A 23,465-nucleotide genomic window follows, 5' to 3' on the forward strand; every position below is an offset into this window, starting at 1 on the left:
CAAAGTCATTACCATCTTGACCTGTTACTTGTGTTTTTAATATTTAAGAAATATGTAAGAAAATATAGTTTTATTTTTTCCATCTTCTTGATATAACTTGTTCCAACTACTTGTGGTGTCTAAGGTGGTTGTGCTGACATAAGACATATTATCTTCAAGATTTTTCTTTTCTTTGCCCTTCAAGTAAAGGAAGTCACTCAGTAAAACTATTAAGAAATCAAATGTGCAATATCTCACTTAGTGTTATTAAAGCAAGCCTTCAGTTTAACAAGATTGAAGAAGTTATGCACAGTGTGAATGATTGTATCTACATTTATGCTTGATAGAGTGAAATGATTTGAGCAGTTAGTCCTTGAAGTTCAAGGCCAAAATTGACATCTAGCGTGTTCTTGAAGAAATTATCTCTTTCAGTTTGAAATTCATGCATTTTTTTTTAAATGGTGAGGCAAAACAAGTTTCTTCTGGGGCTTACTGTGCAAATCATTCAGTGGGAGATGCTAACTATTCTCTCTAAATTAATCCTCAGCCTGTTCTGGTGTGATTCCTTCCACGAGTCAGCGTAGGAGAGCTTACAGATCTTGTCTGTTAAAGTGTTTAATAGTGGGACGTTTCCTGTTTACATGAGGGGATAAAGTAGTGACCACCAAAAGCATGGAGGAAAACCCAGGAACTCCATCTGGGGACGTTGTAGTCTCGCTTTTTCCTGGGTCCCTGGAGTCTTACAGTGATTACTTAAAGGCTTCAGCAAGAAGAGCCTCTCCCACTGTCCTGGAGAGTGGCCTACGAGTTCAAGCCTTGGCAGGTTTAGCTAGGCCTAAGCTCCGGATCTCCCCTTTCTAGACAAGCGTGTTGTAAGACCGTGTAAGACTATGGGGAGATAAAATGCTGCCACCTCTGATTGCCGCCTGTCTCTGAATAGATAAGTCTTCCAAATCCTGGCTCAAGAAGGCACTTATTCAGGCATACATGTTAAGCTGTACTTAACTTTTTTTTATGCTGACTAGCTCCCGGACTTTCTTCGCTCAACCCAGAGGAGTACTGGATTCCTCTGCACAGGCAATACTTAATCTGCATACTACAGAGAAGTAATCCCTTATGTAGGCTTTACAAATTCTCATTTTAGACATTCTAAACAGCAATTTTCAGCTTTTGAAGTTTCTAAATGTAGGAGATCAGAGTGTGGCCGTTTTATCTTTCACGCTTCTACATGTTTACTATATTTTGTATATGTTTGACATTTATTTACCAAAACCACTTCCCCACTTCCTTTTCATTTTTTTTCCTCCTCCAGTGGCGAGTAAGAAAAGAAGCTATGATGGGTCTTGCCCAGCTATACAAGAAGTATTGTCTTCATGCCGAGGCTGGAAAAGATGCTGCAGAGAAAGTGAGCTGGATAAAGGATAAGCTTTTGCACATATATTATCAAAATAGCATTGATGACAAGTGAGTCAACCTAAGCCTTCCTAATTTAATTGTATAGTCATAAGAGATACTCTGAAAATATGTGCTTATCCTGAGAAAGCTGTTATATTACATTCTGTATTTGTGATTTTAAGTATGATAGATTTAATTAATAATCATTAAGACATGTACTAAGATACTCAGGGTGGTCGCATTGTCTGTTCATGTATTCATTCTATTTACTGATGGAACTAGATCTGTGATGATAGTAGATTGTTGTTAACTAACCACTGCATAGAAAAAATTGTCAAATTGTGCATACGCTGTACGCAGTTCATGTTTGCCATACAACATTCCAGAGGCTAGCATGTTAAAATCCATGGTCTGTGAGCATCGTGCATGTATGCACCACAGTACACGCACAGACATCTCCTTTTGGTATGTTGTTCTACCTAAAAGGTTAATTTCTACATAAAAGCTGCAGAAATGTTGTGGGTGCTTCCACTGTTGTCTGGTCTCCCCTGTTTTGTCACTCAGTCCCTTTAATTTTGGAAATACCATTTGGGATTAGAGAAAAGTATTTTGGCCGAGGGTTTGGAAGATAGTTTTCAACTCTCATTATTAATTCTTTGTCTTTCACAAGGAAAGCCAAACTATGAGATCACACAAAGATAGAATTTCAGCCTAGATTTTTTAATTCAGCAGACTCACAAGCCAGCCATTTCTTTGTAATGTTTCTTAGCATCTTGCTTATACAGTCTGCTACCTCAGTAGGGCGCGTGATCTTAGTGACTAGTTGGAATGGGCTAATAACCTCCTTCAGTTGCTGATTATGACAGTAAATTCTTACTGCTGCCGTGGTGAAGGTTCTCACTTTGTTCATCTGGCTGATCATAAGTGGGACAGAGTTACGTATTCGATTAGTTGACGTAATTCTTCTTTTAAGAAGAAGAAAGATATGGTTATGAGATTGACATGCAGAAATTACACTGAAAGTCTGCTGAGGTAGAAGTATTAAATAGTGAAAAATTAGGAAATCTGCACATAGATTGTACAAAGCTAATTCTGCATATGTTTGTGCATCAATTATGGTTTAATTTGCGTTGAGAGGTTCATTCATGTTTTTTCTAGCACGTTCACATCTCCCTGTCAGTACGCAGGTTTGATAGTGACCAGGGAATGAATCGAAGTTCTACAGTGAATGGGACAGATGTTTTCCATATTCCTGCTCACAGGAAATGCAGTCAGGGAAATGAGGCAAGGAATTTTAAGGAAAGACTGTGTCATCAAAGCTGAGTTTCTTCCTCTGAAGTGATTTCTTCTGAAAGTCTGATTAAGCCATTGAAACTGTCTTTTCATGAGTAGGCATGGATTGTATGCTGTTTGTTTTCTGGGTGTCCACTCCGAAAGATTGATGGTTTGATTTTTCTCTAGTTCAATTTTAATTCAAATTCTGGTAGTTTTTAAGGCTGACAGTGAAGTTCTGGCTTAGTCACACCATTGGGTTGGTTTCCTCATCTCAGAGTGAAGGAATAAATGGGTTTCAATGTTACCATTGTCAGAATTAGAAAGTTAATACTTTTAGCACCTGAAGAGCAGTAGAAATGCTATAATCTTTTAAGACAGAGTCCATCAGTCACCTAAGCACAGAAGCAGAGGTCAAAATTAGCCAACTCTGGCCTGTTTTTCTTTCTGTAATGAGGGAGGAGGATAAAAAGTAACAGTGAACAGCTGTCTGAGATGTGGAGTATTTCCCATTGTGTACACAGGATTAACACTAGTTCTTTCAAAGGATAATAGCACAGTATCACACAGTATTCAGGCATGAAGTGGAATAGAACAAATTTCCTCCACACGTCCTTAACTCAGTCACTTGATAATATTTTTGATGGTACTTGACTATTGATGTGCGTCGTCTACTCAAGACTGAGAACTTCTGACTGTAAGAACTGCTTATCACCTGTGTGCTCTGGGCTTCCTTGTTTTGCAACAAATGCATAGGGAAAGGGGTAAAATAACCACATCTTAAACATTGCCCTGTTACCCACTCTTGATATGCTAGCCATTGACTTTCCCCACAGGGTAAAAGTGTGTCCCAGAGATATTCTATATTTCTGTAAATCTTCACCCTAACCAACATGGACCAGGGAAGGCGTGATGTAGTCTCACCATTTGTATTGACAGATTTACTAGAACATGTATCTGTAGAGACATGGGCTAGACCAATGTTCATGAATTAGTAAGATAACTCTGATGCCTCCAACCTCCTAGTATGTTAAACAGAGGTGGTTTCCAATGAGATCTGAAGATCTTGTACCCCAAGTAATTTACTTCTTGGAGTCATCAGTAGTAAAATGTACATTCAAAGGGAGAAAGCCAAGTTTTCTTTAATGTTATCGTGGGCCTTGACATAGTTGTAGTCATGTTCATGATCATCCTTTTACTCCTGTGCCTTGCCACCATGTCTCGTGGAATTTTCTTTGAGCAAAAATATGGTGTGTTTGACCTGTGCTGCCTTCTGTGCTCTTTGTATATGGCATTCCCAGATTTTTACTTTTCCCTCTTCTTGAGATATATTCTTGTATTCTTTCTTCTTTATTTGGGCTTTTTACTGTCTATATCCCCCTTGTTTATGTATAAGTGTGAACAAAGGGAGATTCTCAGAGCCTAAAGAAAAAGGAGAATTTGGATGGTGACACATAAAGCAATTACTCCTTCTTAGAGGTGAAAATGAAAGAACATGGAAAAGCTCTCAAGAAGCAGTTCTTGTTAATCTTTGTATCAACAGCGGAACGGATCTTTACAGATGAGAAAGAGCACTATTTTTTCTTCTCTGTCGTAAAATGTAGTTTCAATGACTTCCAATATTTCTTGTTCCTTCAGCTTGTCTGAAAGGTATCACCATTTTTGTAAAAGTACAGTTTTTTATCTCCTTGTTTTCTGCAGATTACTGGTAGAGAAAATCTTTGCTCAGTATCTCGTTCCACACAATTTGGAAACGGAAGAGCGAATGAAGTGCTTGTACTATTTGTATGCTAGCTTGGATCCAAATGCTGTCAAGTGAGTATAGCTTGTATTCAGCAAACACTTGCTTTCTCAGGCTTTTCCAACGTCTGTATCATCTTGTATTATCAGGATTTAAATAAAAATGTAAGTAATTGATGCTTAGCATTATTTGCAAGTAGAATTTAAAAACATTTCCCTTTTACATACAAACGTTACATGTCAATTAGACAAAAAGATACCTTGAAATTTGAGAAGAGTGGTTTTATCCATTCATTTTCATCCAATGAGAACAGTGCAGAGTTAAAAGTGCTCAAGTAATGACTTCTAGATTTGCTCTATGTTAGGTCCATGATGAAGATATCTATAACTGAATGCTGGTTGATAGTGGCCTGTTTTTTATTTTGAAAGTGTTATTTTCAAGATCGTTTGGGTGGTTATAAGATATACTGTGGCTGTCCTGCATATGTGAAATTGTTCCAAGTAGAATAATAAGAGAGGTGGTGTTCTGTAAAAAAAAAAAAGAAAATCAGTACCACCTTATTTGGAATGGTTATTTTTAATACTTGGTAGGTTTCGATTGTACCTAGCAGATGTTGCACTTATAAGAGAAATAAATAAACAATCTTGTTTACCAATACATCCAGCATGTTTTTGTCATGAACAAATTGGTAAGCCTTTCTTTTCTTGTTTTGCGCTTTTGCAGAGCACTGAATGAGATGTGGAAGTGCCAGAACATGCTAAGGAGTCACGTACGAGAATTACTAGACTTGCATAAGCAGCCCACTGTACGGTTTTGAAAATATTAATACTTTGTCCAATGGACCTGTTAGACTAATTTACTGGGTTTTTTAAAATATCATATGTTCAGTGTGACTTTATTATTCTGTTGATTTCCATATGCAGACAATGTTCTTTTCTCATTAAGTAAAGTTGCTTTCAGTAATGCTTAAAGGTATATGGCCTCCTTATGCTTACCATTATTTTATATTACTGGTCAATAACTTTGGAAAAAATTAAAAAAAAAAATTCCAACTTTTTTGTTTCTCATTTTATAACATATCATTTTATAACATATTATTTATAACATATTTTGAGAATGAAATATGTTGTAACATAACACAATGATTGTTTGAAAACAAGTTTTTAAGTATTTATACTGGAATTTTACTTACAAGCACATTTTCAAACTAGCAGAAACTTTAACTAGAAGGGCATTGCTTTGGGGCTTTGCTGGGGGGGTGGACTAGGGGGGAATTGTTTGGAGGGTTTTTTTTAGGTCTTTTTTCAACAATTGATTTTGATCTGTTATGTGAATTAGTGAATTTCTCTGGTTCTTTGATATTGCAAGAATATTTTTTCCCCTTTTTCTGTGTGTAGTAGCTGCTAATGATACTGTTATGCTATTCTAGTGTTTATTCTTAAAACAAAAACATAAAGCATAAGATTCCAGAGTAGAATAAAGCGCTGCAGAAGAACTAACAGGTCAGCTTAAAGGTAGATTTTATAAAGGAGATATCACTGATTTGTTTGTTTGTTTTTGCTGTTGTCCTCAGTCAGAAGCAAACAGTGCTGCCATGTTTGGAAAGCTGATGACCATAGCAAGTAAGTATTAATAAGTTCTATAAACTGTTATTACAGTATTCCTGGAAATTATACTTCTGTGAAACCTGGGATACTGAAATCGTATATTTATCTTATGTTAAATTGTGTTTAATCGTACAGAAAATCTTCCAGATCCTGGAAAAGCACAAGATTTTGTGAAGAAATTCAATCAGGTTCTGGGTGATGATGAGAAACTTCGGTCCCAGCTTGAACTGTTAATTAGCCCTACATGTTCTTGTAAACAGGCAGATGTCTGTGTGGTAAGGAAATGGAAAAGCAAACTTTTATACCTTAAATATTTGTTCTTAAAACAGTTATTTGGAGTTAATGGTCTCCTTTGGTACCTTAACATGAATTTTATATATTTCCGGTTTTCATGAAATACTTTTTTGGTTAACCTGTAGAGATTATGGAAAATATAATTTTGGGTGATTATTTTGCTTTCTAAGGAAACATTAGCTTTATTCCTTCCTGGGATTATAAGCATCGAGCATGGAGTCTGAAAGACTAATTTAATTGTTTTTTAAATATTTTATTTCAAGTGTCTCTTTTCTGGTAAGGTTCCTAAACTGTTTTCTGACACTGATGAAACTTGTTCTGAGTACCAGCAAGACAAATATTATACTATCTGCATATTATTAATTTATTTTTCTTCCTAGAACATTATTTTGAGATCAGTCTTTCCATCTCTCTCATCTATTTAATCTCTTTGATGAAGATGCACACCTTAATATTAAATCAGGCTTTTCCAGAGATTTACAGATTGTGCCAACAATCACAGATTTTGTTTCATTGTGGTCCCAAAATAAAGTAAGCAATTTCATTGACAGAAATTACAATAGAGAGCATCAACAAACAAACATAGGCTTCTTGGGGTTTGTCTAATGACTTTGAAATTGTCCAGGGAAGAGAACAGAATGACCTTCAGAATTATGTCCTAACTACTTGATATAGAGAGTATGTCTCCTTCTAAACTAGTAAATTTTGCACTTTGGGAATGCAGTGATGCGGCTGCAAGAGCCAGGGTTTCTTCCCTCTTCCTGAAGGTAAATTAGCATAACAGAACAATTTCCTAGTTTGTCATGTCTGCAGCGTCCAACCCTTAGGAGAGGGAAGGTCAAGAAGTCATTTTCTTAGAGAGATTTTTAGACTTCTGTTCAAAACAAAAAATATCTTCTTTTCCACCTGGATTTGCAGCTGAATGTAATGTTCTTGACATTTGGGGTATTCAGAGGGGAAAACCAGATTTTTGGATCCAAAATATTCAAAGGCAAGTACATAGGATCCAAACATCTGTTGTTCAAGGTAGTGTAGTGCTTCTGCACATCTGCAGTAGTGTAGCTTTTACTGCAGTTTTTTTTGTTGTTGCTTATGAAATCTCATACATACAACAGGATTACCTACAGATTTATGGATTACTCTTGACGACACAGATACTTAAATTCCATTTACATTGCACTTAGCTCTCCCTCGATTCTGTTTTGGTTCTGGTCTGCAATTCCTTAGGAAGCTCTGAAGAACTTTCACTAGAAACCTAAATACCTCTTACATGTAAATAAAATTTGGTAAAGTGTGTCTGCTTTCAGTATATTGAGATAAAGAAAGATTTGGAGATAAAATCAGCCCCCCCCCCCCCAATACATTTCACTGGTTATATAGACAACCTCTGTGGTTAAAAGTGCCTATATTCAGCTTATTCAACATGCTTAAGTAGTAAGTAAAATGAGTATAATTCATGTTTGTATCTAACATTCTTGTAGAGAGAGATAGCCCGGAAACTTGCAAATCCTAAGCAGCCAACAAATCCTTTTCTGGAAATGGTCAAATTTCTTTTGGAAAGAATTGCCCCTGTACATATTGACTCAGAAGCCATTAGGTAAGTTTGAAAGATCATACTAAGATGATTTAAATGACCAAAAAAATAATTTTTTTTTCTTGGAATTTCTCTTAAGTCTGTCCTAGCAGTAAATAGGGTAATATGCTTTTTTTGTTGTTGTTAAATAATTCTGTAGATGTGTTCATTTTCATTTACATCAGTAAATGATTTTAAAAATATAGTAGTTGTTCCCAGTGAAACTGCTCTTTGTGGGGCTTAAGGTGAAAGTGATGATCATTATTTTCACATAGTTAACTGCAACACAGTCTTCCATATAGCAGTTGAATTAATTATCTTTTGTGGGATTGTGTAAGAGAATGTTTGGATTTCTTTTGAGACTTGTCTGGCAACCTAATTACGTTTTGAAACTCACGCAACTGTGTGTTGATCAGAATGCTTCCAGTGTGGTGGGGTTTTTTGCTGGTTTGGGTTTTTCTCCTAAGGAATTAATTTTGCGGAAAGCTAAGTCAGAAGGAAAAGGAATAATGGAATAGCTTGATTTAAAACAAAACAAAACAAAAAAACCCACAAAACCTAAAACCAAACACCACAACCAAAAACCAAACACCGCAACACCTCCCCCCGCAATGGACTATTGCTTTCCCTTTATTTATTGTCAAATATTGCCAAACAAGTAATCTTGCTGCTATCCCCAGCCTTTATCATTGTACATTGTCACATTCATTTGCTTTTTTCTTTTTGTATCTCTTATTTCAGTGCACTAGTAAAACTAATGAATAAATCCATAGAGGGGACAGCTGATGATGAAGAGGAGGGTGTAAGTCCTGATACTGCTATTCGTGCAGGACTTGAACTTCTCAAGGTAATCTACATTAAAGCAACTGTAGTTCGTAATGAAGCGACAAAAGTGGAATGACTAGTAAATTAATCTTAGCGTGGTTTTAATAGTTATTATTTAGATAATTACTTTTTTAATGTATGAAATTGTTTGGTTATTAATACTCACTTGGGAAAAGAATAATGAAAGAGATGGGGTTTTGGAGGAAATATGTTTTGAAAAGGGTTCCAAGAGTTGAAATTCGCATATTAAAGCAGAAATTGGTTTCTGCTCAGGGAAGCCATATAGAAGAAGGTGCAGAGGTAAAGTGAGAGGAAGATAAATGGAGAAATTAGGTGAGGCACGTTCTTCGGGACCTGTATGATACTGGAAGGAAAGCAAGGAATAAATTCAAGAGCCAAGTTATGGAGAGGACAAAAAGGGGTCGGGAAACTTGTGTTCTCACTGGTGATGAGAAATGGCTGGGGGAGAAAGAAGGATTTGAAATTTCTGGAAAAAATCTGTGATGGATTCGGCAGTTCACTAATGAGCCTTTATTTTTAACATCTTAACAAAGAGCAGTAGAACATATAGGAGGGAACAGAGGGGAAGGTTATGTAATTATTGTGAGACTTTTCAGAAGTGTGAATGAACGAGGTGGAGTTTATGGAGACATATCACACCAAATTTGGTAATGGCAACCATGATAGAAATAGTTATACGGAAGTATGCAAGGAAGTAATATCTGTTTGCGAATGTAGCTCAGAAAAGTAATCTGCCAAGGTTGAAAATTTTGTTGCTGTGACATGGATATCTTTGAGAACGTTATTTCACTCACTGATACTCATGCAAGTAGGTAACTCTGAGAAAGAAACCAAGATAAGACAAATCCAAAGAATACACAAAATACATGCAAGTTTTCATTGTTCTCCCTACCTTATGTTGTCTGAACTTTACTATACTTATTATAGCTTTGCTTTGGGATAACCTTTTGTTCTCTCTTGTCCTGCCTTGAATCCCTGCATGCTTAGTTTCTTATTTGACGTTTCCCCTATTTAACAGAATGTGGTACATGTCATTAGCTTTAGATTAAAAGCATAGTAATCTATGTTTTGTTTGTAGATGTCTTAACTGTCTTGATATCTTTTCTGCTCAGGGATTCTGGAGAAATTAAGATTTCAGTTCTGTTAAGTTGAATAAAAGTGTTCTTAAGTAGATTGGAATATAAATGAATACTCTTGAATAAGTGTTCCTTTCAGTAAATATGTTTACATATTCAAATAATGTAGTACTTTACCAGATATTTGGAGGACCTGAAGAACAAAGCACAGATTAATTTATTTGAAAATGCCTATATCACCTTCTCCAAAATGCAGTTATTGAAGTTATTGAACGTAATCTCATATGAGCGTGTAATAACTAGTTATGTTGATGGTAATGCTCATAAACAGCCATAATTTTATTTTGCTGATGATTCATTTTCCATGATTAAATGTATCTTTGTTTAAATTTGTATCTACAGGTTCTGTCCTTTACACATCCTACCTCGTTCCACTCTGCAGAGACCTATGAGTCTCTGCTGCAGTGCCTCAGGATGGAAGATGATAAGGTAGCTGAGGCAGCCATACAGATTTTCAGAAACACGGGTCACAAAATAGAAACAGACCTGCCACAGATAAGATCGTGAGTGTATTTCTTTACACACAGCTTTTCATAACTGAAATTCTGCCTCTTGATAGTTTACTTAATATGTTGCCCCTAAAATTACTTTATAGTCTAGTTAAATGTGAACAGCTTCTCCTCCATCGTTTTGTATTCCTTTGCTACCTTTCTGCTTCTATCTCTTCATTTTTAAATTCTGCATTCTCACAATTTTTGTGTATCTATTGAAGGTGTTAGGTACTCAGATTTAATAGCGTGTAGCATGTTTCCCAGGTTACAAAATAAGCAACAGCAAGAATATGGCAAAGATGTAATTCCTTGGCATCATTTCTACTTATATCTGTCCTTCACACAACTTTTCTATCTTTGTAAGGAACGAAAATATAATCTCTGGTGGTTAACAGCTCTGTTTGTTATGAAACAAGTTGGGAAACAAGATCCAAAAGCAGGCATGAATTTCTAACAAAGAATAATTGGCTGTCTATAAGTCGTCATTATGCAATTCATGCTTTAACTGCTGATTAAAGCTGCATAATCTACTAGGTATTCACAGACTATTTAAAACCTTGTGAATAACATCTAAAACCTTAAAATTAGCCTGTTAGTAACTAACTAATCCAGATTATAAAGCACAGGTTTCAAGTTCTCATATATTGAAATAGCATCTCAGGTATTACCATGCTAAGATATATACCAATGTACACCATAAGTTCTCAGTAAATTGAAGGTGTAACCTCAGCGATTCTTATGGATTTGAATCAGATTTTGGGCAAAAAGAAAAATGTTACAAGGTCACATATGAGATGCCTTTTAAGGTGTTCGTAGGGGTGAAGAGAAGGAAAAGCCCAGCAATCCCCATTGTCAGTATAGTTCCTTACTAGGCTGTAGTAAAGACTGACATTGCTGGGGTATGTCATCTTCTGTCAAAGGAGCTGGTATTGCTGACATTGCTTTCTGTCAAAATGGAGGTCTAGCCCTTTGGCATGGTTTGCAAGCAAGTCAGGTGAATGTTCTGAATGCCAAAACCAGGTCAGTATTTACGCTGACACAAAGAAAAAGAAATCTGAGGACAAGCAGATGTTCCAGATTTCATATGTTCAGAAATCTTTATCATAAACAAAAGGTAGCTTGTTTCAGGTGACCTGTTTTGGGGGTTTTTTTTGGGTTTTTTTTAAACCCCTTGTGTGAGCAGGCTGTCTGCTCTCTGTTGAAGTAGTGCTCAGCAGCAGTAGTCCAAGTTCTTCCTCGGATGGAAAATTAATATTTTTGTGCACCATTCATAGAATCATAGAATGATCCGGATTGGAAGGGACCTTAAAGATCATCTAGTTCCAACCCCCCTGCCATGGGCAGGGACACCTCCTACTAGACCAGGCTGCTTTCATAGGCAAGGACTGCCGTATGGCCTTAGAGTCTGATGGAAGCATTGGCCATGCTCAAAGAGAGCAGCCATGGGACAGCATGTAAACGTGTAAAGGTGCATGTAAACACGTCAGGTTTCACGTTTTTGCAGAATTTTGTCAGTTGGGGCGTGATGAGGTATAGTTTGTAACTGATGCGCCAACGCTTGGCAAAGGTTCTTTAATATGCATGTACTTACCCCATGAAAACTGTAGGTTAGGCGTTGAAGCTTGTTTTAACTGCAGGTTTTACTGAATTCTTTGCTATTTTGGTTCTTATTTAATCCAAATTGTGGAATCTTACCAAGTTGAGAAGAGGCATTCTCCTACTTTAAACACTGTTCACATTTTTCTGGAGGTCTTTGGTTTGGTTTTGGGTTTTGTGTGGTTTTTGAGGAAAATGTTTGAGACTTCATTCTTTCAACCCTTCAAGCTCCTCTTGCACGTCTTGTTGCTGATTTTGATTATGTAGAACGTGTCAGTGAAGGCTGGGTGCTAAATAATCCATGTACTAAATGCTGTATTGTTACTGAGCCTTTCAAGAAAACAAGGAACTTTTTTTTTTTTTTTTTAAGATGTTTCCGTGTCAGGTGCTTTCTAGGCAAGTTTGTTTTCTTGTCTCAGTTGCTGGGTGAGTTGTGTGGTAAGTCTCATGAGTTAGCGTCTCAGGCAATGAGCTCTCAGGGGACAGGCCAGCTTTCCAGTGTGCTCTCAAGGGTGGAACTGAACAGTGTGACCAACCTCGACCTGGTCTCTGGGGTGGCTTCTGCCCTGCTCTTTCCTTCAGTGGCCTCTGATCAGCAGATCGACTGTGGGGGATTCAAATGCAAAAGCTCAGAACGAAGCAGTTGTTCACTTGAGTATACACTGCGACTAAAGACCAAAGTTAAAGCAGTAAAGGCTTGTAAAAACACTGATGTTTAATGGTTATTCCTAGCTTTCATAAATTTTCTTCAGCCCTGTCACTTCCAAGCTTGGATAAGAAGCCCAGGAGTTTACCCTATCTGAACCTGTTGGGTTCCCCCCATCTTATATTTAGCTTCCTAAACAGCCTTATTTTGATCATTATTTTCTTTCATGTTTGATTTTTTTCCCTGTGGGCTTTTTTCTGCTTAACTGCATACAGTCAGGTGTTCAACAAGTATTACTAAATACAATTCCGTCCTGCTTTTCACTTTATGATTATGATCTTTCCTGAACAGACTTCAAAGGAATGCTTGATTTATAAGATTGTGAAGATAGATTTGTATAGGTGAAGAGCTTTATTTTTTGTAGATTGCAAATTGTATTTTGAAGTATTTTGTTTAATGTTCACAGAACACTAATTCCGATTTTGCATCAGAAAGCAAAAAGAGGCACTCCTCATCAGGCAAAACAAGCTGTTCACTGTATACATGCCATATTTTCAAATAAAGAAGTGCAACTTGCGCAGATCTTTGAGGTATGTCTTGCTTTTCGGTTTTTAAGATGTTTCTGTTGTTCTTAATTGAAACTAGTAATAAACATCAATTTAATTCATACTGTTTATTAACAGATAACAATTTATGAGCCGACAGGTATGTGGTAGTTGAGATAAGTCATTAATTTTACAATAGCAAATTATTGACGTTTGTGTCTTACAGTTATGATTTTGTAATGCGATGTCTGATAGCAAAGGTATTCCTTTTTGATTACACGGGAAAAGTTAGGGGGAAAATAAGCTAAATATGCTGGAATGATCCACACTAAATGCCATGAGGAAACATTTAGCAGATACTAAATGAGAGATAACATCCTCTACTTTCAAAATGTATTAAATTACCACGCTTTAAGGTCTTTGCACATGCAGCACTTCCTCACTGAGGAAGTTAGTGCAGAATAACTACTTGACTATAAGCTCAGACGTTAGCTTACTGCTTGCTTAGACAAGTTGTAAAGCAAAAAGTCACCTTATGCAGAGAAGAGAGGTTATTACTTTTCACTATAATCTCTTAAATAATAACATTGTTAATCTGCACTTGTAAAATATCTTAGGTTCTTAATCTTGGCTGTCTTTGAACCTATGCATAATTCAGAAGTGTGAAAAGCTTTGAATTAAGCTTCAGAGTTTGATCTCTGTTTAGGCTTCTGTGAGAGTGCATGTTCCCTCCCTAATACAAGAATACGATGGGAGGGTGATACAGCAGCATGGAATTATCCTGGTGACTGTTACCTGGAAGGGGAATGCTGATCACTGATAGAAATGTCCCCGGTGGTTTCCAAGGTTTTTTTACCGGCTATTATTTTCTGCCATTTGCAGTTATGATTCAAGTTTTCACAGCTCCTGAATAGAATTGAGTCAGGGTCTTTTCCCATGTCTCCCAGGTCTGAATGTGTTTCACTGTTAAAACAATATAAAATTTGTTTTCCCCTTATCTCATGTGAGATTTTTGGTTGCCCTGCTAATTAGGAAATCGCATTCTTTCTCCATTTTGATTTTCTAACTTTAATAATTCTTAGGGAAAAACTGTGAAACTCATCAGCAATCCAGCAGTAAAATAAATGATTTTTGGGCTTGCTAGCTTACTTGTATAGTTGAATTTTGAATTTTTTTTTTTTTCTCTTCCTCAGCCTCTTAGTAGAAGTTTGAATGCTGATGTACCAGAACAACTTATAACTCCATTAGTCTCATTGGGTCATATTTCTATGTTGGCTCCAGACCAGTTTGCTTCTCCAATGAAATCTGTTGTTGCAAATTTCATTGTGAAAGATCTCCTAATGAATGACAGGGTAAGATTTTCTTTTTTGGTAAGTCCTTACTGTTGTTTGCCTGTTATTAACTCTGTGGGGAATAGAGCTTTTTTGTTAAATGGGTCAATAAAGGAATATTCTATAAATGGCTATTATAGTGATAATTGCAGTAGAAAAGATCTTTGTGTGAAAGAAAGCTTAGTCAATGACTTCTTTTCCATTTTCACTTCTGCATTTTCTGTACGGGTTGGACCAGTTCTTAAACTTACATGAATCTCTGTAGTCAACAGGTGAGAAAAATGGAAAATTGTGGTCTCCAGATGAAGAGGTTTCTCCAGAAGTACTAGCGAAGGTGAATGATCTGCTGTCAGTAATAATGTGTATATTTGAGATAAAAAATATACTTTTTTTCCAAGTTGTGCAGTGGAAAGTATTAGAATAAATCCCTTCGAGTACTTTTGTATTAGTCTCCTTAGAATATGCAGTGTTCTAGAGTTTGTGTGAATTATGCACACAGTTATAAAACTGGTAGAAACCGTGCATTTTGGTGTCTTCACTTACTGATGTTAATTATGTTGAGAAAACTAAGGGATTCAAAAGTTTTGGTTTTCCTTACAAGAAAGGTACTTTGACTTTACTGACTGTAAACAGATTTGAAATAAATTGAGACCCTGATGAGTTTTATTCATTCATCTTTATAGGCTATTTACTGTGAATCTCATTATGGCCATTTCTAGAAATGTTTATCTAGTTGCTCTTATTTTTAATCATGTAGCAAGTATCCTGCATCCTCTAGATGCACTTGTGAGAAGACACTGAACCGTAATTGAAATGTCCCGATGTCACAAAGACTGCTACTTCCTTCTTCACTCTGTAAATATTTACTGCTTCATTCTGTTCCTTTAAAAATTTGTCAGCTCTAATAAATAGGAGTCTATGGAAGTTTCAGTTTGACAGCAGTAGGTTTTAGTGCCTTATCCATGTTAGGAGGTAAGTTCATTGTTGATTTGTTTGCATTTGATAGGTGCAAGCAATTAAACTTTTGGTACGCTGGCTGTTGGGTATGAAAAACAACCAGTCGAAATCCGCAAATTCCACACTCCGGTTATTATCAGCTATGCTCGTCAGTGAAGGAGACTTGACAGAACAGAAGCGAATCAGGTCAGATTTTGTTCCTTTCTGGCCTCCATCAATTTTGTTGTAGAATTTCAAAGAATATTAATTCTTTTGAAGCTGCTTTTGGAATTTGAAGGTGAGCGCAGCGTTGGACAATGGGATGATAGAAAACAGATCTGATTGGAGTTTTAATATTAGGAGTGGAACTTCGTCTTTCTTGTAATTTACTAATCTAACTCAGAACCCTGTAGACATCTTGATAGTAAAAGACATTCTAGAGAGTAAAAGACCTGCCAGGAGTATCTTTGAAAACAGTTGAGTGATGAGATTTACCACACTTAAGAGGTGATGTTGGGTGGAGCTTCTTCATTCCAACAGTGAGGTAACTTTGCACCTCATCTTCATTCTGAGGGTGAAGGAAGGAAAAAGAAAATCTATGGCAAAAGCGTTGCTTTCATTTAGACAGTAATATGAAAACAATAAACTTGACTCTTCTCATTCCACTGTTTTACTGGAGTTAAGTTTTTTGTGGGGAAAGCGGAGCACCTTATTTTCACAAATTTGCTTGGGTTAATTTAGCTTGATCTGAAGCTATAGAACTGTGATCAGATCGGACAGAGAAAAACCTTAATTGCTCATTGATCTTGTAAAAAGAAATCATGACATACAAGTAATTTAAGAATAGTTGTGGTGAGTTGTGGGGTTTTTTTTCTTTTTTTCCCTCATTTTTTATAGTAAATCGGATATGTCTCGACTGCGATTAGCTGCTGGTAGTGCAATAATGAAGCTTGCACAGGAACCCTGTTACCATGAAATAATTACCCCAGAACAGTTCCAGCTCTGTGCACTTGTCATTAATGTAAGTAACTGCATTGGAATTGAAGTGGCTCTTAATTAACTGAGTTCAGAGTCCTTACATCTGAGCTTTTGTTGCTGCTGCACTGAGTATTTTCCATTCCTCATTGCAGCTTTCAAAAGAGTTCTTGAAATTTCAAATATTTATTGTGCTGCACCTGTTCATATTTTTAAAATGTCTTTCCTCATAATTCCACCTTGAATGTTTTTCTTTTTTTTTCCTTACAACCAAGATTTTTATGGTTGCACTGTTAACGTTTTATGTTACTATAGGATGAGTGCTACCAAGTGAGGCAGATATTTGCCCAGAAACTGCATAAGGCACTTGTGAAATTACTGCTCCCTTTGGAATATATGGCAATCTTTGCTTTGTGTGCCAAAGACCCTGTGAAAGAGAGAAGAGCACATGCCAGACAGTGCTTGCTCAAAAACATCAGTATACGAAGAGAATATATTAAGCAGAATCCTATGGCTAACGGTTAGTATTTTGGTAAAATTGTTAAGAATACAATAGTCAAATCCTGAACTGGAAGGAGTATTCATTAAAACTTAAGCAATTTGCTTTTTTAAAGAAGCACTGGATAAGTTTAATGTGTTCCCTCCTGTTTATATTAGACACATTCAAATCTAAATTTACTTAGCTTAGCATTAGCATAAACCAGGAAATACTTCTCTGTACATTGCTGAGAATTATGCATGTAAAATACAACGCTGTTATTGGGGTAGTTGGTTTGCTCAAAAAATAAATTTTGTTTTCTGATATTTTAGGCTTTATGACCTTCTTCCTGAAGTAAGATCAAGTAGTTTTGTAGTAGTAAAACTCGTTCATTTATTTTTAATGATTTATTAAAAGTAAAATATGTAGGAAGAAAATGCAAATCAAAATTTTACATTCCATATTTGGAAAAGTAATACTTTGAAAAAGTGTTTCTTGTGGGGTGTGTTTAATATAGAGGTTATTTATGACTTTTTTGTTACTGTAGAAAAATTGCTATCCTTGCTGCCTGAATATGTGGTACCATATATGATTCACTTACTGGCACATGATCCAGATTTCACAAAACCTCAGGATGTTGATCAGCTTCGTGATGTCAAAGAGTAAGTGTCAAATGATTCTAGAGTTGTTATGCTGAGAATTTTTCTGTGCTTGGAAAAAACTGATTAGGAAGAGGAACTGCTTTATCGACAGTATTTTGCAAAAGGGCAATCTTGGAAGAGTGTCACACTTCAACCGAGGGAAGAAGACATCAACAACTGCTTAGTAGCATATTCTGAAAGTCCAAATGGTAGCCTATAGGTTGCACCATAGTATACCAAATCAGTGAGTTGCCTAGGCTTCTTTTAAACTGAAGTAATGATTTGAGATTCTTGTATTTGTGCCTAGGAATACCTCTGGAATTTCCCAGCACACTTAAAGAGATGCCAAATAATGTCAGTTCAAATATCTTGGAACTTCTAAAATACAGAGCTTCTCCAAGACTTGAAAATGTAGTGCCACCGATGCTGGGTCAGAGTCCTACTTCATTGGAAACTTTTATTTTGCCCCCTATGCCGACCTACTAGAATTCATGCAAAGTTTGCTGCTGACTTATCATTTGCACTATACGTCTACAGTGCAGGCTTAGCGCTTCTTAATGTATTCTGCAGAGATTACTGTACACAGGCCTGTCATACAGAAGCTTGTTCTGTACTCTTTCCAGTTTGAGACCTTCTTGTATGCCTCAAATAATCTTACATACCTAAGTATAACTTTTGTATTCCTTTATATCTTGTAATGAATTTTTAAAAAATACATAAATTTTAACACTTTTTAAAAATTGTTAAAGGGTCCTCCCCAGCTTTAGTTTTAGTGTTTTGGTTTTTTCTTATATTTATTCTTGGTGGAACTGTGAGCTGTGTTGTTTTGGTATTACAAAGGCATTTATAACCACATACTACAATATACATTATCAGAAAAGCAGATCATTCTTGGCATAAATAGACCAGTTCACATCGTAATTCTTTTTGCACCTTCACCTGTGAGAGTCGAAGTCTGATTCTTCCTTTAAATTAGAGACTTAATTTGTTCTGATTTCTGAGTTACTTGACTCACACCTGGTCAGAAACTGGAGTCGGGGAAGATTTCTTACCTAATCATCAAGTCTACATTTTGTCCCAGGACTCCCTGTTCCTGGCAACCTCTGAAAGCACTCTCCAGCGTGTACTTTGTCCAAAACGCATGGAACAAGTTCTGATTCGCAGTTGTTAATCCTTTCTCTGAGAAGTGCTTTCTAGTGCACAGAGCTTTTCTGGACACCCCTTGTATAGCTCTCCTTTGTTGTCAAATTTCCTCCCTCATGTTAGTCACAGGCTGGCTGAACTAGCCAGAGAGGACTGCTCCAAACAAAGAAATACTCTGTACAGGAATTTTGGCAGGAATACTTCTCTGAAGAGTCTCCTGAGATAAATGCAAAACATTTTTCTCATATAATGTAATACACTGTTTCTTTCAGGAGTTCTGAGAGTTGTAGTGTTCACTTTAAAGTGTTGACATAGATGCTTGCAAACTTGGAAAATCAGGCTGGCAGTGTGTTTTGTAATTGTCTCCCTAGTTTGTCTTGGTTTTACATGGCCTAAATACAATCATGTAAAGTAAATACGTGCCTAGCAAGTTCCTTAACCATAATCTATCATATTTATTCTTACACAGTTTTTTAAGCTTGTCTTACAGAGGTATATTTGGTTTGAGTTTCGTTTCTATCTTGAGACGATGTCTTTGTCTTCTGAATTCATATTCCAAAAGTACTGAAATGGATACAGAAAATGAACTTATTTTATGTGACTGTGTTCTTCTAGGTGCATATTTTCCTACATGAAATCCCACTGTTGTTCTGGAAAGGTCTTGTTCAGGGTTGATGAAGATTTATTTAATTTGTTGACTTAGTGTGGAAATCAAGCTATTGAAGTTGACATGTGTTAACTGGGAATACCAGAGTAAAATTTGTCCTCAACAGTAATCTTTGGACAATACAGTGTTTTGGAGAAGCTGGGTCAGTGTGGTATGTTATCGGTCTGGTATTCATCCCGTTTAAGTTCTTGAGAATAGTGAATAGATGGATGTAAAGGTATCCAACACATGTATTTACTTATAGCCTGCAAGTCAGAATATAGATGTCTTATTTTATGTTCCTTCATCTCTTGCGTTACAATCTTTAATTTGTATCAGTTAAGAAGATTGGGGCTTTCGTGGACAGGGAATTCTAATGTTCAGTCATCCTGTTTTTCTAGTTTTTTTATTAGCCTCTTTCTACAAGGTAATCTCTCTTCCAGAGCTTCAGAATTAAATTAGCTACTGGCAAAGTTTGCATTTCTCAGACCCACCCATATGTCTTTCCCAACTTAGTATTATTTTACCATATTATGACTGTTGTTGACCCTCTTGCCAGGTGCGGCTCTGAAGTTTGATAGCAAATGATTGCATGTTGTGCTTTATATCATAATTGAAAAGTTCTTAAAACAAACTTTTAGTCAAAATATAATGGGTTCTCCCTATAAATAAACTAGATTTAAAGAAAGAAAACTTGGAAAGTTAATTCCATTATGTCTATCTGTAAGGATTCCTTTTCCTCCCATATGGAACATTAGCAAAAATCTGACCTGTTCGGATTTGGATCTTCTCTCCTGTGTGAATTTTGTATTAAACCACGTAGTGTGGGTAACTGTCTAGCAGCAGTATGATTTATTTAAGCCTGTTTTGAGTGTGGTCATGGTACATTGTTGATGGGAACATAGACATAGCCCAAGATAGTGATTAGAGAATTTCATCTAGGTGATGGTAGCACCAGAATTCTTGCTTCTTGCAAGAGTTGATTGGTTGGCCAGTGTTTACAGATGTAATAGAAAAGCACACTAATTTGGCAGATTTATTCCAAAGAGTACGATTAAGACTCTGTGTGTTAAAGGTCTGTACTCTATTTACACCTTCAGATGATGTTATCTGTTCATGATATCTTCAAAATGATTGCGGTTTCTTAAGGAAAAGCAAGTACAGCTGACAAAAAAATTTAAGACATTGCTATACGTGGGAGCTGCAGTATAAAAGCTGGAATGTAATTGCTTGTGGTTTTATGGCTTTTTAGGTGCCTGTGGTTCATGCTTGAAGTTTTAATGACAAAGAATGAGAACAATAGCCATGCTTTCATGAAAAAGATGGCAGAAAACATCAAGCTTACCCGAGATGCTCAGTCTCCTGATGAGCCAAAGGCCAATGAAGTAAGAAATGCAGTTCAGATAAGTGTTGGGTGATGGGCTGAGAGCTTCACAAGCAGTTGATGAACAGGATCTGCAGGAAATCTGAAAGCACTAGCTCAGACATTTTTATGGTCTTTTAGAGAGAGTGTTAATTGCGAGCATTGTCTGTATGTTGCCAATCTCATTCTTTCAGAACCTTGCTGACCTTGCCCAGCACACAATGCCTAATGAAGTTAATAAACAAAGTGTGTAAAATATTCCTGTTACTGCCTGCCTGCCTTATTTTAACTCCTGCTGCCTAGTTTCCTGACATAAGTATCTTCTGCTGTTGGGGGAAATAGTGTATTATATGGCTACTGTTACAACCTGCTAGTTTCTAGCAGAGATGAGAAACAATTTATGGTGATTTGATTGAGCAAGAGCTTCTGTTGTACAGCGTAGACATGTAAAGTATTACTAATTTTCATTAAATAGTATCATATGAAAAATGGGGACTTCTGTATGTGTTTGAAGAGCCAACGGTATGGTTAATGATGTAATTACAAAATACGTCCTTAGTGGTGGTTATTTTAGCACATAGATTAAACTTTTCAAAGAACTATGTTCTGTGTACACTGTAAAAACAGTAAGTAATTTCTAAAGCATACTTTTCTTTTTTTCTTCAGAAACTTTATACAGTATGTGACGTAGCACTATGTGTAATCAACAGCAAAAGTGCTTTGTGCAATGCAGATTCACCGAAGGACCCTGTATTGCCAACCAAATTTTTTACACAACCTGAAAAGGTAAACTTGTTAATTTAATTTCCAAAGTAATAAGGGAAAATACTTTTATTTTTATAGTTTAGAGCTGTTTATCTCCATAACATAATATCCTGTGTGGGAAAATGCATGTATATTTTACCCTTAGCAACTAAATTTCTTAACATCGGCTCTACGCTATGCTATCTATGTCTTGTAAATGTGTACCAGCAGTGTTTGTAACCAGGTGAGAGCTAATTGGAATAAATATTGGATATGTTAGCATGTTTTGCCAGATCATTTCAAAATTGAGTTTGCTTATTTAACTGTGAGATAGCAGATGCCATGGTGACAGGGAGCTGGTGTCTGTGATAGTTACCTGCATTCAGATTTAGTGGTTTGGTCTGTGTCAGCTGTAGTCAGAGTGACAAAGGTAGCAGCTTTCAACTTGTTTAGAGAAGACGGCACCTCTTTTCGTCTCTTTGGACTTCCCATTAAATAGACAAAAGTGAAAAAAGAGGGAGGGCGGTTTTGCTTCACTTCAAATGATTCATGTCATTCAGGAAGAAAAAAATGTTAATCCCAACTTCAAGTGTGGCATACTGTCAGTAATGCTCGCTACAGATCTCCTTCAAAATACTAGTTTGACCTATCTTTATGAGATTGATTAATTTGTTAGCATGTTGCATGGTGTGAACTATCTGTAGCACTTGACAGTAGCATCTAATTTTGAGAAGTCCGTTGTGTATATATTAAAAACAACAGCAAGATTGAGAGATCAAACACAAACTAATTTTTATTTTATTTTTATATAGGATTTCTGCAATGACAGGAATTACATTTCAGAAGAGACAAGGGTTCTTCTTTTGACAGGAAAGGTACTGTATTTTGAGAAGTTACTTTTCTTTTACTATTACTTGTGATTTTTTTTAAATGTCCTGGACTGCTGTTAGTTCAAAAATTGTATTAAGAATTTGTTTACAATACTTTGTGATTCTTTTATTTGATGGCGTAATTAACGCCTTTAATGTCCTACCTGGTGAGTACACAACATCAAGATTGTTACCTTCACACTGAGGCATAAGTTCTGGATTAACTACAGTTTTTCCCATAACTGCAAGTTGGGGGGGGGGGGGGGGGGGGGCGGGGAGGGGGGAGGGAGAAGAGGGATGGCCAGTATCAAGATAGTATTATTTAGGCAATTTTTAGTGTTCTAGGAAAGTGGACATTTATTCCATGCTCCGATAGAACGCGCAAACACTTGCTTCTTTTTCTGACTACTTCCATTTTGGAAAAGACAGATGTATAAGGATATCCCACTGACTCAGATGGATGATCCTTTTTGGCCTGGTTTTGGTCCCCGAGAGGGACCAAAACAGCACGATTAGGGAGACCATGCAAGCCTAGCCACTTTCTGCAGTACGTTCCCCCTTGTACTCCCCCGGCATTTATAATTTTTATAATGGGATGCTGGACTCTGCATCTGTGCCTCCTGGTTTTGATGTCATCTTATGGACTTGGTGACCAATGTGTCTTCTCTGGTTTTGAACCTCCCCATGCTCTGCCATCAGAACATCTTGTGGCAGGAGGTGCCAGAGATTTGCAACCTGCTGGTTGCGCAGAAGCACTTTCTTTTCTCCCTTAAACATTTTCTCTCTCCTGTTAGTTGCACCAAATGCTTCCTACTTTTTATAAAATACTCAGTAAACAGAGCAAATAAAACATTGTAAGAATAATATATTTAAGTAAATGTTGTGCAGTATTAGCACTAGGACAATGCAGCTACTGAACATGTGCGCAGTAACAGGTTGTTTCTGCAGAGAGTGTTGCCTTTTTTGCTGGCCAAATGTTTTCCAGCATCTGTGGCATCTCTCTCCTGCCTGCTTCCTCATAACTTCAACACGTGGGAATTAATTTTTCTTGTGAGAACGTCTTAATAAATTAACTTGGTCTCTGAGGAAATGTAAAATTACGTGAAGAATGTGACATGCCAGTTATGAAAACTTCCTTGAGTTTTCTCCAGAGACAAAATAAAAAAAAAACTCCGTACTGCCTACCCAGCTTGACCAAATCAGTCAACAGACACCAGC

General features: G+C 36.6%; 1 protein-coding gene across 2 annotated transcripts in view; it reads left to right on the top strand.

Annotated features, from left to right (window-relative positions):
- PDS5A (PDS5 cohesin associated factor A) overlaps positions 1 to 23,465 on the top strand; it is an 81,115-nt gene that overhangs the window by 49,555 nt on the left and 8,095 nt on the right. For both annotated transcript variants that reach the window (XM_054202292.1, XM_054202291.1), the window contains exons 12-29: positions 1,292 to 1,443; positions 4,348 to 4,461; positions 5,111 to 5,192; positions 5,961 to 6,009; positions 6,130 to 6,269; positions 7,770 to 7,885; positions 8,603 to 8,708; positions 10,186 to 10,346; positions 13,043 to 13,166; positions 14,315 to 14,473; positions 14,718 to 14,786; positions 15,459 to 15,595; positions 16,286 to 16,409; positions 16,679 to 16,883; positions 17,389 to 17,503; positions 20,524 to 20,656; positions 21,301 to 21,420; positions 22,191 to 22,253. In XM_054202292.1, the coding sequence (XP_054058267.1) occupies positions 1,292 to 1,443; positions 4,348 to 4,461; positions 5,111 to 5,192; positions 5,961 to 6,009; positions 6,130 to 6,269; positions 7,770 to 7,885; positions 8,603 to 8,708; positions 10,186 to 10,346; positions 13,043 to 13,166; positions 14,315 to 14,473; positions 14,718 to 14,786; positions 15,459 to 15,595; positions 16,286 to 16,409; positions 16,679 to 16,883; positions 17,389 to 17,503; positions 20,524 to 20,656; positions 21,301 to 21,420; positions 22,191 to 22,253 (2,169 nt within the window). The remainder of the gene's footprint in view (positions 1 to 1,291; positions 1,444 to 4,347; positions 4,462 to 5,110; positions 5,193 to 5,960; positions 6,010 to 6,129; positions 6,270 to 7,769; positions 7,886 to 8,602; positions 8,709 to 10,185; positions 10,347 to 13,042; positions 13,167 to 14,314; positions 14,474 to 14,717; positions 14,787 to 15,458; positions 15,596 to 16,285; positions 16,410 to 16,678; positions 16,884 to 17,388; positions 17,504 to 20,523; positions 20,657 to 21,300; positions 21,421 to 22,190; positions 22,254 to 23,465) is intronic.

This window comes from Rissa tridactyla, chromosome 5 (assembly GCF_028500815.1).
Source record: "Rissa tridactyla isolate bRisTri1 chromosome 5, bRisTri1.patW.cur.20221130, whole genome shotgun sequence".
Lineage (NCBI taxonomy): Eukaryota > Metazoa > Chordata > Aves > Charadriiformes > Laridae > Rissa > Rissa tridactyla.